This window comes from Ips typographus, linkage group LG6 (genome assembly GCF_016097725.1).
Source record: "Ips typographus isolate SLU linkage group LG6, UJ_Ityp_2.0, whole genome shotgun sequence".
In the NCBI taxonomy this organism is placed as follows: Eukaryota; Metazoa; Arthropoda; class Insecta; order Coleoptera; family Curculionidae; genus Ips; species Ips typographus.
In genome coordinates this window covers 7,610,010-7,627,114 of record NC_138427.1, presented here as the reverse complement: position 1 = coordinate 7,627,114, position 17,105 = coordinate 7,610,010, and the positions used below count along the sequence as shown (strand labels likewise).

At 33.7% G+C, this 17,105-nt stretch overlaps 6 protein-coding genes across 9 annotated transcripts; 1 reads left to right on the top strand and 5 right to left on the bottom strand.

Moving 5' to 3' along the window:
* Positions 1-743: 743 nt before the first annotated feature.
* LOC145731278 (putative cytochrome P450 6a13) lies at positions 744-3,652 on the bottom strand. The gene is made up of 7 exons (XM_081982982.1): positions 2,621-3,652; positions 2,380-2,572; positions 2,198-2,325; positions 1,773-2,141; positions 1,424-1,516; positions 1,213-1,371; positions 744-1,158 (listed from the first exon to the last, which is right to left on the bottom strand). The coding sequence occupies exons 1-7, from the start codon at positions 3,042-3,044 to the stop codon at positions 995-997; spliced, it is 1,530 nt and encodes a 509-aa protein (XP_081839108.1). The 5' UTR covers positions 3,045-3,652; the 3' UTR covers positions 744-994.
* A 118-nt stretch (positions 3,653-3,770) lies between these two features.
* On the bottom strand, positions 3,771-6,668 carry LOC145731282 (uncharacterized). 2 transcript variants are annotated; one of them, XM_081982988.1, is made up of 7 exons: positions 6,452-6,668; positions 6,127-6,398; positions 5,786-6,075; positions 4,337-4,436; positions 4,201-4,287; positions 3,992-4,147; positions 3,771-3,940 (listed from the first exon to the last, which is right to left on the bottom strand). In XM_081982988.1, exons 1-7 carry the CDS (start codon positions 6,633-6,635, stop codon positions 3,890-3,892), a joined length of 1,140 nt encoding a protein of 379 aa, XP_081839114.1. In that variant the 5' UTR covers positions 6,636-6,668; the 3' UTR covers positions 3,771-3,889. The 2 variants fall into 2 exon arrangements, with proteins under 2 accessions (XP_081839114.1, XP_081839115.1); XM_081982989.1 differs by lacking the exon at positions 4,201-4,287.
* A 537-nt stretch (positions 6,669-7,205) lies between these two features.
* Positions 7,206-8,193, top strand: LOC145731290 (small ribosomal subunit protein uS11A). 2 transcript variants are annotated; one of them, XM_081983003.1, is made up of 3 exons: positions 7,206-7,324; positions 7,637-7,880; positions 7,936-8,193. In XM_081983003.1, exons 2-3 carry the CDS (start codon positions 7,644-7,646, stop codon positions 8,152-8,154), a joined length of 456 nt encoding a protein of 151 aa, XP_081839129.1. In that variant the 5' UTR covers positions 7,206-7,324; positions 7,637-7,643; the 3' UTR covers positions 8,155-8,193. The 2 variants fall into 2 exon arrangements, with proteins under 2 accessions (XP_081839129.1, XP_081839128.1); XM_081983002.1 differs by having other exon boundaries at positions 7,273-7,422.
* Positions 8,194-8,371: 178 nt separating this feature from the next.
* On the bottom strand, positions 8,372-13,289 carry LOC145731291 (uncharacterized). 2 transcript variants are annotated; one of them, XR_014178779.1, is made up of 4 exons: positions 13,132-13,289; positions 12,819-13,075; positions 8,966-9,273; positions 8,372-8,914 (listed from the first exon to the last, which is right to left on the bottom strand). XR_014178779.1 is itself a non-coding variant. In XM_081983005.1 (3 exons), exons 2-3 carry the CDS (start codon positions 13,019-13,021, stop codon positions 9,084-9,086), a joined length of 393 nt encoding a protein of 130 aa, XP_081839131.1. In that variant the 5' UTR covers positions 13,022-13,075; positions 13,132-13,289; the 3' UTR covers positions 8,372-9,083. The 2 variants fall into 2 exon arrangements, 1 of the variants encoding a protein (XP_081839131.1); XM_081983005.1 differs by having other exon boundaries at positions 8,372-9,273.
* LOC145731267 (protein Son-like) lies at positions 9,723-12,236 on the bottom strand. The gene has a single exon (XM_081982969.1). The coding sequence runs from the start codon at positions 12,067-12,069 to the stop codon at positions 9,832-9,834; it is 2,238 nt and encodes a 745-aa protein (XP_081839095.1). The 5' UTR covers positions 12,070-12,236; the 3' UTR covers positions 9,723-9,831.
* A 459-nt stretch (positions 13,290-13,748) lies between the features above and the next one.
* Rpn12 (regulatory particle non-ATPase 12) lies at positions 13,749-14,941 on the bottom strand. Its single transcript, XM_081982999.1, has 5 exons — positions 14,732-14,941; positions 14,534-14,670; positions 14,247-14,478; positions 14,012-14,197; positions 13,749-13,958 (listed from the first exon to the last, which is right to left on the bottom strand). The coding sequence occupies exons 1-5, from the start codon at positions 14,837-14,839 to the stop codon at positions 13,824-13,826; spliced, it is 798 nt and encodes a 265-aa protein (XP_081839125.1). The 5' UTR covers positions 14,840-14,941; the 3' UTR covers positions 13,749-13,823.
* Between the last annotated feature and the right edge of the window lie 2,164 nt (positions 14,942-17,105).

Below are 17,105 nucleotides of genomic sequence, written 5' to 3'. Positions count from 1 at the left end.
AATCAAGTCCAGCCTAAACAAATTGGTTAGAACATTTGTCCTGGAAAGTACAACACACAGCAAACTAGTTTAAACACTGTTCAATGTAAGAAAATCTGTAAATCCTTGAAACTAGGTAAGCAAAACTGGTAAATGGTTCTTATGTTATTACCAAGAACATTCATTCAAAACTATTTTTGTTGCTCTCACAATAAAGGATGCTTTAAAATGTAACTTACATACCTGTGCAAGTAGCAAGTACCTAATAAGTTTACTGTACTAGAAAGCACTTGTACTTACCATTGAGTTTAGTGTTGGAGTAAAATCATTCCACTTCAAAGTGTTCAACCACTGTTGAGTTAGATCCGGTTTTTTGTAAAAAAACTGACACGGTCGGGCTTTTTCCTGAATTGCTGTTACAATGTGGCTTGAAAAACTTATGAACGGCAGCAAACCAAAATAACTTACGCAAATAACCTCAAGTTTTGATTTTAAACCGTAAAAATTCATCTAATCCTCAAAAAACTCAATTTCCACAGTACAAACAAACGCAAAGTGTCACCACTATTTCCGCCATAATTTTTGACAAGCACCTTCTAGCACCGCCTACTATACTAGAAAGGCTAGAGGGTGCTTGTCAAAAATGTTTACGGTTTAAAATCAAGACTTGAGGTTAATTGCGTAACTTATTTTTGTTGAAAAAGTTTTTATGGTATGGAAGTATAAAAATGCCATTGCTAATTTTAAAAACGGTTTCAGGGCGTTATAATAATGCCCGCCTATAATGTCCTTAGGTTGTTATGAACACTAACTATAACTACACCGTTTCTAAGGTATTATTTATTGATAATGTTTAGGTGAAACATAAAATTGTACAACTAATCTAAAATTGTAACCTAAATAAAATGCTTTTTTGGATTTCCGTTCACCATAAGGTACTTTCTTAACAAGTAACCTACGCAATGGAATTATTTTCCTAATGGTGGCAGTAAAAATAGAATAATTATACATTTCGTTATAACTTTGTGGCCTTAAGTAGAATTTGTCCTTTAAATTGCACAACAATCCCTCCGCTATCCAGTGGGTGAGGATATTGCACCGATTTATCGGGAGTAAATCGGAAATCTTTCACTAAATACACTAATGCTAGTTTGGTCTGCAACATTCCGAATTTTGCAGCTGAAAAAATGTACATAGAGTTGATCATTAATTAATTTAATTAAAAATACGCACCTAGGCAACGTCTGGGACCATCTCCAAAAGGCAAGTAAACACCATTAGGCCGTAAACTTTCTTTTTCGTAACTGAAATTCTCTGGATTAAATTCGTCTGGGTTAGGGTAGAAATCGGGATCATGGTGCAATCCAATGACGGGACAAATTAATTTCGTTCCTGTCAAATTTTATTCAAATACTGCTTCAATAATGTTTGTACAGTATGTTACCTTTTTCTATAGTCTTGTTGCTGCCTTCAAACTTATAGTCACGCACACATTCTCGTAATATTACTGGCGCAACGGGGGTCTTTCTCAATGTTTCTAAAATAAAAAAAGGTTCAGTTGATTAGTAGCATGAATTTCAAATTTCTATAGGGTGAGTTTCATTCTATGTTTTGTGTATCTGTCTTCTATTATCTTCTGTCCTAACCAAGATCTAGTGAGAAACAGAGAAACAGAAAACCCAACTTTTCCACAAGACAAGAACTTAAAATAGACATCATCGAGTAACGATGTTTTTCCACGTTAAATCTGCATTGATATCTGGGCTATATTTGTAAATAAAATTAATACCCACCTTTAACAACTTTATCCAAATACTCCATACGGATAATAGATTCATAGGTAACATTTCCATTTTCTTTCTCTATTGTCGAATTAATTTCATTTCGTAGTTTATCTTGAATTTCTTGATTATGTGCCAATTCATACATGACAAACGTTGAAACGCTTGAAGACGTTTCGAATCCAGCTGCATACATCAGCAGTGACTCGCTTATTATTTCAGCATTATCCTTGTAAGAACTTAAGGCTGGATCAAGTGAACTATTTAAACATCCATCTTCAGATAATTTTCCATCTTTTTTCAGTTGTAACATTAGTTGCAGAAAATCATTTTTTTTATTACCAGTTTCTTCACGGTAGTCAATAGCAGTTTGAATCATTTCTACAATTTTTTTAGCACCATATTATACAATATACAATCAAAGTTAGTATTCTCACTTGGAAAAAACTTATATACACGAGGTGATAGTATACGATGACCAAACTTGACTAATAAGTCTGGAGGAAACATAAATTCGAGCATTCTCTTTAGGGGTTTAGGTTGAAACATTTCTTTTCCAATTTGTCTGAAATGTTATCCAATATTACAAACTAAAAATAATTGGTACCAATGTATTTACATGAGTTCGTTTTCTGGTTCATTTAGAGTGTCAGATACTAAACCAAAAGCTAAAGTTGCGATGTTATCTGTAGTGTACCTTGCTAAAACATCTTTTATATCAATATTTTTATTGTCCTTTTCACATTTTGCTATAACTTTATTAAGTGTCTGCCCATTAGCCATTAGTGTATCAAACATGTTCCTAAGTTTTCCTGTAAAAAAATAATTTATTTGTGTTATTATTTAGTAACTAACCTAACCAGTAGAAAACAAGGTGCATAGTTGAGCTCTGCGATTTTGCCATTTTGTTCCTCCAAAACGAACCAAATTAACAGTCGCAAAATCTTGTTTATGATGGTACATCCCATGTTCAGCAAAATAACCAAAGTCCTTGACCAACATACGTTTGATTAAATTATAGTCAATGGGCATGTAAACCGGCACCAATCCAGTGTACAAACCAACTTCTTTATAATTTAACTCTTTGCACTGTCGGTATAACTCGAGAAAAAAATCAGGTTGCGATGTCTTATCCCAAACCATTGGTTTAACGTCTCCAAACAAAATATTGGGGTTTAATTGCGGAATTCCTTTTCTTGTCCAGTAAGTTTGTCGCCATTTTAGGAATAGATAAACTATAAAACTCGTTAGCCCACTAAGGATTAAAAAGTTTGAAAAATCCATCAAAAAACAGTTAAGTTACTTTGTAAACCTCTGGTAAACTGAAAAAAATTGTTCCAAACCGAGTTTAAATATACAAATCTCCCGGCACAAATTTCTTTAAAACATGATCTAAAGTTTAGTTGATAATACCGGACTTGTTGTATTATATTATTGTTCACACAAAAAAATATTCGGCAAATCCTTACTCGCGACGTTTTTTTTAAATTTCTGTGTATCAAACAATAAAAAACGAACCGAACCTTCTTAGAACGAAATGCTAATTAGGAGAATTTATGAATATGTTTATAAAGATTGCAATAAAAGATAGAATTTTGTTTTATATTGTAAATTTGTATAAAAAAAATGTAAATTGTCAATATTTGTTACCAGATACATTGATACAGGGTGTCACAAATTTGTATAAATGAATGCAATATCCATCAGACGATGGCGCGACGATATCCAGAATGTTGCAGGAAGGAATTGGACCCGGACTGCTAGAAATAGAAAGGCCTGGAGGGATTTGGAAAAGGCCTACATCCAGGAGTGGATAAATACGGGCTGAGAAGAAGAAGATGCACTTTCCAACCAAACTAAACCAAATTTCAAGTCAATACGAAAAAACGTTATTTTGCGCAACAATAATGTTTGATTGTTTTTTCAATTAAACTAACTCAGACATTTGAAATATAACTAAGTTTATCAAATAAAATATATGCAGGCTCTTGGTATAATCAAAAATCGTGCTGTTAATTAGTTCTTTTAGGTGTATTTTTATAATTCTAGCAATATTTAAACATAAACTCAGTTTTGTTTTTAGTGTCGGTGAAATTATACAAAGTTCCATCCAGTCCGCTTTAAAAGACTTAAATTGTGTGGTTAAGTAAATTCAAATACGTACAAGTGGTTTTCAACACCTAAAATTTACACTTGTTATGCATTGGTTTTTGATTTAGCCCTTAACTTACCGTCATAAAAAGTGCATAGTTTAGATATCCAATAGGCACTGCATCTAATCCAATTCGTTTTTGAGTGCGCGCCAAAAGAAAAGGTATCCGCTGTCTCACCCGAATATTAAGTTCATACCATTTGCTTGAATATATGGAATTGCTTATCCCCAACATCTAAAAAATTCAGAAAAATTAAAATTTATTTCATTTGGTAGCAGTTGACTTACAGCATCTTCCAAATTTTGTCCAGTGTGACACATAAAGCCTAAATTCAAAATGTAAAGGGCAAGAAAAGCCAACAGTTTGTAATTACCCTGATAATGTGTTTATATAAACTTATAAAATCACGAATTAAATCATTACCTGCATTCCGTGATAAGAAAACAATGCTGATATAGCCGCTGTAGTAAAAGTTACGTGTCCAACTGTACGTTTACATGAAGAATCAAACTCAGCACACAAACTACAAAATATACAAATTTACGGAAAGGTAATAATTATTAGAGTCCGGATTAAAAAGCACTAAAATTAAAAAAACTATTTTCCTCAAAATAGCATACAAATCGTTAAAAAAGCTTTAAAAAAAGAACAAAAGTCTTTTAGAAATAACATCAAGGAAGATTTTAGACTGTTTTAAAAACTTTCAAAATTGTTTTGAATTACCTACTTAAGGAGCATTTGGAAGGTTTTTGGACAATTTAAAGAGCATATTGAAGGTTCTGGAATGCTTTAAAAGCATTTGGAAATTCTTAGACAGTTCTAGAATTTTTTGAAAACTTCTAAACTGTTTTGATACCTTCTGGGAGCTTCTAGACTAGTTAAAGAGCATTTGGAATCTTTTAGACCGTTTTGGAACGCTTTCGACTGCTTGGGAAGGATTTTGGAGTTCCTCTAGTGTTTTAAAACCTTTTTAAACTACTTGAGGAGTATTTGGAAGGTTTTTGGACAGTTTAAAGAGCATATTGAAGGTTCTGGAATGCTTTAGGCATTTGGAAGCTTCTAGACTAGTTAAAGAGTATTTGGAATATTTTGACTGTTGAAAGCTTCTAGATTGTTTTCGACTGTTTTAGAAACATTTTGGAGTTTCTGTAGTGTTTTTAAATCTTTTTAGACTACTTTAAGAGTATTGAAGGTTCTAGACTGCTTTTAAGGCATTTGAAATCTTGTAGACGGTTCTAGAAACTTTTGGAAGCTTTTAAACTGTTCTCAACGAATACTGAAACATTTAGACTGTCTTGAGAGCTTCTAGACTGTTTTAAACGCTTTTGTAATGCTTTCGACAACTTTAGAAGCATTTTGGAGTTTCTGTAGTATTTTGAAATCTTTTTTGATGACCTTAGGAGCATTTGGAAGGTTTTTGCAAATGCAAATTGTTGTTTTTAAAGCATTTGAAAACTTATGGAAGATTCTAGAGACTTGTGAAAGCTTTTAAACTGCCTTAGAAGCATACGGAAGCTTTTAGACAGCCTTGAAATTTTTTGAGAGCTTCTAGACTAGTTGGAGATTATTTAGAAGCTTTTAGACTGTTGTAAAAGCTTTTGGAAGGCTTTCAAGTGCTTGAGAAGCATTTTGGAGTTTCTGTACAGTTTTAAAACCTTTTTAGACTACTTTAGAAGCATTTAGAAGTTTCTAGGCTGTTTTGTAAGCTTTTGCAAAGCATTTTGGAGCTTCTATAGTGTTTTGAAATATTTTTACATTTTTTTATACTACTTCGGGGCATGTCAATGTTTGGTTGCTTTTATTGTTTATAAAAAACAAAATTTATAATGCACACATTTTTGCACTTGCACACATCAAGAAAATGGATAATACCTTATTATATGCTGATGGTAGTCAACAAACAATTTAAACTGTTCAAATTGTGTCTTGGCATCAGAATTCGGATCAATTGCGTTGAAATTCAAACCCAAGTGTGCAGCTTTTGCTGCTATGTATTCACAAACTTGATATTGCAGAGTTGCTATAATGGTGAAGTTTGAAAGAATGATAATCGTCCCAACTTCATAAACTTGAACCATGGTTTTAAGAAACGTACTTGGATGGTAATTGGTAGGCCACCAAACCGGTATGATAAACCCGCAAATTTCGTGTTTGGACACGTTCTGTACAAAAATGTTACGTAAATCACTGAAAGGTAAATCTGAACTACCCACTTTCAAGCATCTTTGTTCTTCAACAGCTTCAATAATTGCAAAGAGAGTACAGGTAGAGATATAGCAGGTCATGTAAATCATGCCCTTTCGATCTCCGTTCTTTTTCAACAAATCGTAGTTAGGCGGTTTACCAAATTTCTGGCAATCTGTTAAAGACTTAAATAAATTGGACCATTGTTTGTGATTCACTGCAAAACTTAGAGTAGACCCATTAACTACGATAATTGCCAGGGCAAACGGAAATGATGATGTGACCAGAAAGTAATCGCCATCTAAAAGATAACTTTACTATTTCTTGCAATCTTGTAAAAAGATAAACTCATACTTATTAGGCTGGATCCAAACAGTACTATAACATTAGCAGAGATGATGTTTCCAAAAATTAACATTACAATTAACTCTACAAAAAATCTTTTTTTGGTTTTTTGATGCAGTGGATAAAATCGCATGGTGCCCAAGATTAAAAGGCTGAAATAAAAAGGTAAATCTTTTCTTACTTTATACATCATGAGCACAGTTAAACTCTCTGATATGAAACTGAAAATTTTGAAATTTAAACACACATAGAACTTTAAATTTAAAAAAAAATTATTCCTATAATTATTTAACAAATTATACACCGAATATGTGTAACAAAGTGAAATATTAAAATTTTGGTTTGGACTAGTATATTTAATTATACCTGCGTATTTTTTTGTATACGAATGAGAACCAACATAAGGTGGTTAATATTTTATGAAACGTTTGCATGGCACATATGAATTTTCGTCTTTTGTACGATGCAATTTCCATTTTAGAGTAAAATTGTTAAAAATTATCAAAGTTTTAATTTTCAATTAATAACATGAATTTTTAACTGGTTAGCAATCTCAAAATGTTCAATGCTGTTTGTTTAAAGAGATGTTATGAAAACAGTGTAGGCCAAAAGTAAATTGGGACAAACAATTTAACATTTGCATGCCAATCATATCATACCACAAGTGTTTTAAAAATTTTTGTTCTCTAGAAATGACTGCGTACCTTCTCCGGGTACTATTTTATGATCAGCGACACACAACTCTACTGTCAAAAATCCTCCGATTCTCTCTGAAAATATGCGTCATCTGTCACGTAAACGTCGTAAATAAAAATAAATGACATCATTGACAATATTGACGTCCCGTTTCTTTTTAGTCGGGAATTTCTGAAAAACTTTAAGGTGCGTTGAAGAATTTATTATTTTTTAATAACAAAGATTGAAAATAAGCTTCGATAAATATTTAAAAATAATCCTCAAACCGTCTATTTCTCATAAAGGTAAAATAAAACTCAATTTAACCAACAGTTGTTTGGATGATTGAGGATTTAGTTTTGTGTACTACCTATATCCGTTCAGTGTATTTGGTTTTCTATTTACTCTTTCTTGCTATTTCTTACAAGTCTAGGTTCATAGTCAAGCTTTCCTTACTACATTTAAACACAGTTTTTTTCGAATTGTTTTCGTTCGAGGGTTTATAATTCGAATTTTTAGGTTAAAAATGGCTCCCAGGAAAGGTAAAGTTCAGAAAGAAGAAGTCCAAGTTTCCTTGGGCCCCCAAGTGCGCGAAGGTGAAGTCGTGTTCGGAGTAGCCCACATTTTCGCCAGTTTCAACGACACTTTCGTACATGTCACTGATTTGTCTGGAAGGGAAACAATCTCCAGAGTCACTGGAGGCATGAAAGTCAAAGCCGATCGTGACGAAGCCTCACCTTACGCCGCTATGTTGGCAGCTCAAGTATGACCATTAATTTTGCTATGTAAGTCAGTTTATAGTAAATTTCATATTGTAGGATGTGGCTGAAAAATGCAAAACTCTTGGTATCACTGCCCTTCACATTAAATTGAGAGCTACTGGAGGCAACAAAACAAAAACACCAGGTCCTGGTGCTCAAAGTGCTCTCCGTGCTTTGGCTCGTTCTAACATGAAAATTGGACGCATTGAAGATGTCACTCCCATTCCATCTGACTCTACTCGCAGGAAGGGTGGACGACGTGGTCGCCGATTGTAAGCGTTTTACTTATTTAAGAAATAAAGTGACTTTAATGTATTTTTGTTTGGAGACACCTTTCCTACAATCTTTAAATGATAGTGAGAAGGTAAGTTTTGATTTTGTTAGGTGCACTTAGTTTGAGGAACTTTCAAATTGTATGAAAATCTACTTCTTAGCTGTTTGCTCTAGTTATTTTCTCAGTGTGGCAAAGGCAATCCTATTATTGAAATACCACTTTGAAACTTCATTTTTTCTTTATTCAATAAAAGTTCCCATTTTCCTAACAGGTTTACTACAAAGAACAAATCTTGCATCATACACATTTGTGCCTGACTCAAATAGTTTTATAAACTGTAAAACATACTCTATTTATTACTTAAACTTATGAAAATCTTAAAATAGTAAGGCACTTTCTTATGATCAATTAATTAACTAAAACAATTTAAAAGAGATCTACTTGGGTTTAAAATATTAAAAAACTACTTGACCACAACATAACCCATCTATAGTTTACCTTAAAAAAAGTATAGAAGTACATGAAATAATATGATTTCTACAAGTTATTAGAAATGACAAAAGGTATTTCCTGCTTTATTTCCAGATGCTAATTATCCATCTCTTTTTGTAAAGTAAGAAAATAATAGTACATCTATATAGGGTATAATATACATACTATAATAGGTACATCTTAAAAATTTTCTTTTAAACTCCATCTGTTCAGTTGATTCATTGTACCTATTTTTGATTTTTATGATGATGAGTTAACATTGAATTTCTATTATCAATGTTTAGTATATCTAATTAAAGACCTACTTTAACACATTTTCTAAAGTATACACTTACTAAAACTAACAATAAAACCTATCTAAGTAGAAAAATAAAATGTCACCAAGGGCCAAATCAACTGCAACTTGTGCGCTTCAACATACGTATAAAATGACTTTGAACTAAGCTTTTCCAGCCGTTTCAAAGGTTCCGAGATTTCTCAATTTCCTGGCAATATAGTGTCCTAGTTCCTTAGGATTCTTCTCAGGAGACATAACTAGACGTTTTCTCAATCTGGGATGAATGTCAGGTTTCCTGTTTGGCGGGTTGGGATCTGGCGTTCTTTCTCTTGATGGTCGCAAAAGCTTCAACCTAGGAAAATGCTTCATTTCAGTAAACATATATTTCAAAGATTCTAAAATAAAAAATCCACCAATTATGAGAAAGTTTGCAAGGAGAGTTTCTTCACATGGGTACCTTGAAACACAAAAACAACATTAAAACATTAATTAATCCAAATTAATGTAAGTTTGATCCTGTATTCATATAGGTGCTAAGTCCGATTTTTTAAATGGGGAGCTTTTGACCTAAATATACAGGGTGGTTAGAAACAATAAATATGTATCTAATATGTCACCTACACCAAAAATTACAATGATTTTTATCTGAATGTTTATTTGAATGCTTTGTGTTACATCGAATTCAGGTAAAGAATACAGGTTGTTCAAATATGCTTGTAAAGACCACCCTGTCTTCAAGTTAAAAAATATTAATATAGCAGGTATGAAATTCCTCATTGCAATAAATAAATAACATTTAAAGAGTTTGTACTTTTTTTAATATCCTTAAAAAACAAAACATTCTCTAATTTATAATTAGTATTAAATATACAGTCAAAAATAACTCTATTTACAAACAAAAAACATTATTTTACACAAGTAAACCGATTTGCTTCAGTGCTAAACTTGCAGCATTAGCTTTTGCTTCTTTCTTGTTGGCGCTGGCAACATTGGGTTTGTATTCAACTCCATCCAAAATTACTTTAAATAAGAAGTTTTTCTTATGATCCGGTCCACACTCAAAGTCCAAAACATATTGAGGGGCTCCCAGTTTCCTCTTTGAAGCATATTCACCCAATAAGGACACTGGGTGTTTGCCTTGTAGGGATTTAACAGTCTGAGCTTGTTTTGCTTTTTTCTTTCCTTTTGGTTGTTCCTCATTTGATACCAATCCTTTTTTGTCCAGTTTGACTTCTAGCAGAAGTGGTTCTAGAGTTCCTGTTTTTTCTTTTCCCAGACCCTCGCCTGGTTTCCAGCCCATTTTCTGGAGTAAATGCATTCCCATTCCTCCTGAAAGTGGTGCAGCAGTTTGGAGTTGGTCACGTTTTGCCCAAGCTTGGTATCCAGAGGATAATTCAGCTTGTGTTAGCATTTGAACACCAGTTGAACCAGTGAATGTTCCCAGCTGTTGTTTACTTTTTGCCCAACTCTCCATCTCTTTATTTGATTTATACATTTGACCTAAAGCTTGCACGTCATGTGGGTTTTCTTGCAGTTTTCGCATGGCAGTTAATCTCTCTGACACTATTGAACTTATGTCTACATTTGCTGGCTGAGTTTCAGTATGAGGTGGAAATACTTGGGGTCCTGGAAGAGCAACTTGTAAATTAGGGGCTGCTTCTGGTGGCAATGATGGAGGAGCTTCAATTGCTAAAGGTGCACTGACAGTTTGGGTGATTTTAGGTTTGGTGGCTGCTGTGGCTGGTTTGCTTGGTTGTGTTGACACTGGAATCCACTCTTCATTAACCCTGTGCTGTTGGCCACTACTTACAGGAAATTGCATTCTAAGTTCTGTAGTTCTTTCTTGTGCACTCTTTGTTGGTAATGGCACTGAATTAGTAATATTCATTGTTATTGAAGTGGGTTTTTCTTTCAGCTTGAAAGGATGATGGAATGCCTCTTCTGTATCACTTTCATCTTGTTCAGACAAACTGGACAGCTCTCCCAACTCTTCTTTTTTGGATAAAGACTTGCAAAAATCTGTTAACTCTTCAATGGTTTTTCCTCCTGACTTTATAGCTGCAATCATTTTTTCTTGGGCTACAGAACCAAGGCTTAATGCTCCAGGTAAACTGCCAGATTTCATCATTTGAACTGCATTTCGTCGCGCGATTTCTAGTAGTTTCTTTTTATCTATGCGGGATGAGGAATTATCCTCCTTGGATCTGTCTCTTTTGTGGTCTGGCCTTTTATAACTGTCATGATCTCTATTTTGCCAAAATCGATCTCGCGGCCTTGACCTATAAAAATCATCATCTCTAAAAGGTGAAGGGCTTCTTTGTCTGTATCTATTCCTGCGATCGGATCGGTAGTCATCTTTATAGCTACCTGAATAAAAATTATCTCTAGATCTTGACCTTTCTCTATGTTTTCTGTCAGATTGGTAAAAATCTCTGCTGTGACTGTCATGCCGACTTCTATAATCTGAACTAACATAGTCTTTTTTAGACTTTTCTTCTCTGTCTTCATGTTTAGAATATTTATCTCTACTTCTACTTCTACTGTGACTTCGATGTCTCTTTGATTTTTCTTTCTTATCTTTGTGTTTAATCTTTCTTTTCCTAGTAGAGTCACTTTCAGAGTCTGTAACTTCACCGTCCTCCTCCTCTGTTTTGTTCTTTTTACTTTTTTCTCTTTTAATTGATGATAAATGAATGTCCTTAATGTGAATTTTCTGCTTGGAGTCCTTATCAGATTTGGATTTTACTTTTTGCTCTTCCTTGTTGATTTCCAACTTAATATCCAGGGAAAGAGAGGTTCCTTCTATTTTTATCTTTTCATCAGCTTTATCCTTTTCCTGTTTGATCAGCAACTGCGCCAAGTCAACTTCTCCATTTGAAGACCCACTGGAAGAAGTACTTGATGAGCGCTTTCTTTTGGATTTCTTCTTATGCTTCTTCTCTTTATGCTTATGTTTTTTCTTGCTTTTCTTAGATTTTTTTGCCTCACTATCTTTCTCCTTCTTTTCCTTCTTTACGATTACGGGTGGCTCGGCGTCAAAGGTACTGAATAGTTCCGATAAAATCTCCATAGAAGATTTGTTTATTTCCGGCTTAGGCGGTTCTTTCCCTCCAAAGTTAGGATCCCTCTCTTCTTTCACAGCGCTCATATCGGATGGTATTTGTGTTAATTAATCAATATTATTAGGAGGTAGGCAATGTTAACATTATTTGAACTATTTTAGGTGAACGTAAGAATTTGTTGGGATTTAAATATTTTATTAAAAATAAACACTGAACAGTAGCAGTTCAGATAACCTCAATTTTTTTTTTTGACATTTCGACCTATGTGACAGATGACGGTTAATTGCACCGTTGCCACATACATTAACAAAGTAATGGGGTAGAAGGAATATTTGTTGAATATGTTATTTAGGATGGGACTAGGGCAATAAAGGGTTAATTTACATTATTATCTAAAGTAATTTGCCAGCACATTTCTTCTGTACATATCGAAAATTAGTAAAACTGCGTTTGGGCAAAGTATAAAATATATTCCAATTAGAATGCTTTCAAGTTAGTGAAAACAATCAATATTTATAGCAAAGAATCCGCAAAAGTTTGCATAAAATTTAAAACATACTGAAACTGACATCTTGACCTCAATATTGCTATATTTTTAAATCCTGATTAATAAATTTATATTATCTTTTTATCAACTCCACCCTTTACGGTGTTATTACTGGCAACATTGGTTACTTAGGGTTCCCTGACTAACCTTTCAGGGTCAGGTACCTTTAAAATTTAAAATCGCCAGTAAAACCATAATAAACAGAATGTGATAACAACATTTCACACCTTTTCAATTAGTCAATCAACAAGTTGCCCTACTTAAACGAATATAAACAATGGGTCATACCTATCATATTCAACAGGCGACCAGGTAATCGGTTTTTTCCTGGGTCCCCTTTGAATAACCAGCATTTCTTCAGCATTAACTATTTTGCTGGGAGTAGCCTGCAGTTCGACGGATTGATTTAGCTCGCTCAAAGCCAAACGAAGTGATCTACGCGGTGCATTTTCCGGCTCAGCAATTTCCCCTTCGAACGGCACTTGCTCCATAACTGACAACGCCGAAAAACCGTTACAAACCCCTTAGATTAGGGGTGGTTTAGACTAAAATACCACAACGGTTATTGCGAAATTCTGGCACTATTTTCAATGAAACCTACTTTGAAAACGACACTGTTGCATCCCCGGCGATGTGAGAGTAGGTTAAAATACTCCTGGAAAGGAAACTTTCCCGCTAAAGCTAAAATTAGACGGAAAATCTGGCGGTCTGGCTCGACAACTGACACATTTGCTTTTTCCACTTCCACTTTCCAATGTTTTGAATAAACAGCTGATGTGATGATCTGTTTCGATTGCGACTATAAAGGAACTGTTTTCATCTCGCTTGTTCGCATATGTCGGGTATATGGTTGAGACAGAGATAGAGCAATTATTGTCATACTTCATTTTCTAAACGATTATTTAAAGGTTTCTGTTTACATTAATGCTAAATGTAACCTACAACCTTGTATCTAGCTATCTAAATAAAATGGCAAAAAGTGTTTCCCTTTTTGTTGGGAGTTTATTTGAAATTAAAGTAAAAAGAAGGTCCCAGAATAATAAGCAGAAGTTGTGAGCAAAAACAATAGAATATTGTAACTTGATTTTCTTTAAGATGGACTTTTAAGGTAAAAAAAAGAAACTGCAACTCTCCATAGGTAACACTTGGCAACACTGCCTCTAGTCAATCCAGCTCAATAAAATAAGAAAATCAATTTAATTTAAAAATCCAACAAAATTACTGCAAAAAACATTTTATTGAAAATGACATTACTATATTAAATAGGTTCATCTAAAAACTAAAGAAATAAGTCTAAACAATCATCTCCAGTTCCTTGGCATATTCAATTGCTTGTTCAGCCAATTCAATGGAAGGGATGGGTTCATGGGTTTTCTTCACCTCAGGAGTGAAATGGAAAAAGTTGTCATTTGCCAGCTTCCATTTCCTCTGGATTTTTGAAAATTATTAATTAAGAGCAAATTTCAAGAATACCAACATACCTTAGCAGCTAATGTTTTCAAAGCATCTTCACTCTGCAAATACATCATTCGTGCAGCATCCTTGGCAGATATTTTCTCAAAGGCAGTTTCCAAACAGGTGGCAATCTCTCCTCTGATAGTGTCTAGCAAAATGTCCATAAAGAAGTTGTAACTTTTGGCTGGTACATTTCCTTTAGCCAGAAAGATCTAAAAATGACTAGTTATCAAATGTTTTATTGTGTTGTTGAAATTATACCTTGTTGTAACTGCCTTCCATCAAGTACTGTTCAATACTCAAAGGGTGTCTAATGTAAACATCATTTTGTATGTGTTCCATTGGGAGTAGTTCAAGTTCAGTATGGAATTCAGCTACTCGATTTTGAGACAACAAAAAAAGCAAATTTAGTCCAAGTAACTGATACTTATAGGCTGATTCCTCCAAGCAGTTTTGGTAGTCAAAGTAGTAACATTTGAGCTGAGCCATATATCTACAAACTTTCTGTAAAAACGTGGGCTTTGCAAGCATTTAAACTATTTTAGAACCTCTCAAAGGCAGGTATATTGTTGGCTTCAATAGCCCACTGAACACCAATTTCCAATACATCTCTAGCAAGCAACAATTCCTGTTTGGTGGCTGTAATATTTGAAGTCGGAAGAAAGACAAGATTAGTCAGCTCTAGCTGGAAATTTAAAAGAGTTTATATTATCAAAAGCTTTTGTTCTATGGTCTGGGTTACATACCTTCAAATCTGATAGAAGTTTTTCGCATTTACTCAAGTTTCTGTGCGACGAGTTCCATTCGGTTTTCAGTTGTTTGTAGAGAGTCGTAACTTCGTTGATTTTAGACATTTTAAGCAGAAATTAGAACTATATTTACTAAATGATTTTACGAATTGTAATTTTGTGAGTAGAATGATTTGTTATTTTCTCTGGGTTTTAAACGTCAAAGTCAGTCAAGTAACTGTCAATGTTAGTAGCAACATAACCTAAAAATATTCGTCTGCTTATCAATGAACTTACCCCATGCAACTGGAAAGGTATCGTAATGTGAGCGGAATGAGACTGAATTAATGATAGAAGATTTTTAATATCAAATGCACTTACAATTTTTTTATCACGTTTGGTACTGTATATTTTAACTGTGTGTGTAAGAATTAATTTAGACGTTTTAAATACATAGTCTAAGAAAAATCTAAAAACAAACTTGGTACAAAAATAACTGTTTAATCCACGCTTTTTCACGAGTTGCTGTTTGGTTAAACTCCTTTGTATATTGCAAAATAACAATTTACTTTTCCTTTGAATGCAAAGTAAACTGACCTTTTCATCCTACAACAGAGAAAAATTGAGTTGCATTGACATGCGGCCTGCAAAACTGTTTGTAGGCCCTGTTTAATCAGGAAGGACGTATACTTTCTAATAGACGAGCTTTTCAGGTCAAACTAAAAATCCGCCTCCTGGTCCTAATAACAGGGAACCGAATAAAGAAATGACTCATCTTGCACCCAATGACCTGGGTACCATTTAACAGGCAGCGGACAAAGGACATGAAAACAGTGAAAACGCACTATACTGTCGCATCTACAGGGTGATTCAGGTTTTAATATACAAATTTCAACTACGTATTCTACGTCCAAAAATAATCCCAGTTTGCTCTATAAAATATATCCCGGAAACGGGCCTTTCAGGAAATACAGGGTGTTGAAGTTTTATCAAAAAAAAGAAGGTTGCCAATTTTACGAGCAGTCAATTTTACAACGTTGAGTCGAAGGACACCATTTTGAACAATTATTATAATTTTTTATCAAATGTTTAGTTCTTTGTTGCTTACTATTAGTTTATTGCCTCGATATGTTCGAATTTCGATTACTCGAAAACAATGCTTTGGAAGAAAAATTTCCAAGAGACCTTTTTCCTTCAAAATTAAACGGGAAATGGAAAAATCAATTTTATTTTTATAAAAAGCAGTAGCTTACCTTTTTTTCTTAAAAATTATCAGCCGACATTAATACGCGAGCTACTAGTGGAGATAATAACAATTTTTTAATTGGTGAATAATCGGCTCTTTATGTTTATGAAAACCACAAAGTTTCATTAAAATATGTATGTATATACCTATTAAAATATGTGTGTAACCTAGGCGTTTTGAAAAAAAAAATGAATTTTGTGTTTTTTTTATAAAACTTCAACACCCTGTATTTCCTGAAAGACGCAATTCCGGGATATAGTTTGTAGAGCACACTGGGATTATTTTTGGACGTAGAATACGTGGTTAACATTTGTGTATTAAAACCTGAATTACCCTGTATAAACCAAAACCACACTAATGATTCAAAGTCCAAGTTTATTATTTTTATGGGAAATCTGTTATCGCAGCAAGTTTATTTGTATCAAAAGTGACAATAGTTTGTGACTCATTCCAGGAAAAAAGCTTTGTTCAATGAGAGTAGAGGAGAACAAAGATTGCACAGGATTGCGGTCGGGAGGATGATATAATAGGCCAAGAACTCGCGATCTTCTCGGTACACATGCACCGAGCTTTGTTTGGTTGCTCAAACCAGGTTGCCACGTTTAGTCAGATAATGTCCGGGAAAAATTGATACAATCAGCTGTTCTGAGTGCAAAGTTTAATAAATAGAATTAGAAGAACGCAAAACATCTCTAAAGTTTCTAAAATTGCAAGTCGTTATTGAGAAGCAACGGCGGAAGTAGGCATTTTGAAATGTTGCATTCATAACTTTGATTTTTTAAATACTTTGATAGAGTTTAAAGAAGGTATAACACACTATAAATTTAAATGGGCGAGGTGAAGAAAAGTGATTTTAACTATTCTTGCATATAACTGGAAAATCGTTAAAATAAAAAAAAAATAAATAGGTATGAATACAACACTTACTTGACAAATGTAAACCCTTGCTGGTCAATAATAACGACATTACTAAATGCATTTTTTTGTATTTTCTAATGCACTTTTGCGCCAAAAATACCAAGCATTACAGAGTGATATTTAAAAAGGCGTTCAAACATCTTTCTTTTCATAATTTTAGTCTAGCAATAGAATGATAAGAGTTGCGTCGAGCGACAAATGAGCAAAAAATCATACTTTTCGCACTTA

Excerpts from the sequence above, each read along its gene's own strand:
- LOC145731278 (XM_081982982.1), bottom strand. The coding sequence starts at position 3,044 with ATGGATTTTTCAAACTTTTTAATCCTTAGTGGGCTAACGAGTTTTATA. Across the intron at positions 2,573-2,620 it reads ATGCACCTTGTTTTCTACTG|GAAAACTTAGGAACATGTTT; the intron begins GTTAGGTTAGTT and ends ATTTTTTTACAG. Across the intron at positions 1,372-1,423 it reads CAACAAGACTATAGAAAAAG|GAACGAAATTAATTTGTCCC; the intron begins GTAACATACTGT and ends AAAATTTGACAG.
- LOC145731282 (XM_081982988.1), bottom strand. The coding sequence starts at position 6,635 with ATGATGTATAAAGTAAGAAAAGATTTACCTTTTTATTTCAGCCTTTTA. Across the intron at positions 6,076-6,126 it reads AAGAACAAAGATGCTTGAAA|AACGTGTCCAAACACGAAAT; the intron begins GTGGGTAGTTCA and ends ATTTTTGTACAG. Across the intron at positions 4,437-5,785 it reads TACCATCAGCATATAATAAG|TTTGTGTGCTGAGTTTGATT; the intron begins GTATTATCCATT and ends TATATTTTGTAG.
- LOC145731290 (XM_081983003.1), top strand. The coding sequence starts at position 7,644 with ATGGCTCCCAGGAAAGGTAAAGTTCAGAAAGAAGAAGTCCAAGTTTCC. Across the intron at positions 7,881-7,935 it reads CCGCTATGTTGGCAGCTCAA|GATGTGGCTGAAAAATGCAA; the intron begins GTATGACCATTA and ends TTCATATTGTAG.
- LOC145731267 (XM_081982969.1), bottom strand. The coding sequence starts at position 12,069 with ATGAGCGCTGTGAAAGAAGAGAGGGATCCTAACTTTGGAGGGAAAGAA.
- LOC145731291 (XM_081983005.1), bottom strand. The coding sequence starts at position 13,021 with ATGGAGCAAGTGCCGTTCGAAGGGGAAATTGCTGAGCCGGAAAATGCA. Across the intron at positions 9,274-12,818 it reads TCGCCTGTTGAATATGATAG|GTTGAAGCTTTTGCGACCAT; the intron begins GTATGACCCATT and ends GCATTTTCCTAG.
- Rpn12 (XM_081982999.1), bottom strand. The coding sequence starts at position 14,839 with ATGTCTAAAATCAACGAAGTTACGACTCTCTACAAACAACTGAAAACC. Across the intron at positions 14,479-14,533 it reads AATATACCTGCCTTTGAGAG|ATATATGGCTCAGCTCAAAT; the intron begins GTTCTAAAATAG and ends GAAAGTTTGTAG. Across the intron at positions 13,959-14,011 it reads TGAAAACATTAGCTGCTAAG|AGGAAATGGAAGCTGGCAAA; the intron begins GTATGTTGGTAT and ends TCAAAAATCCAG.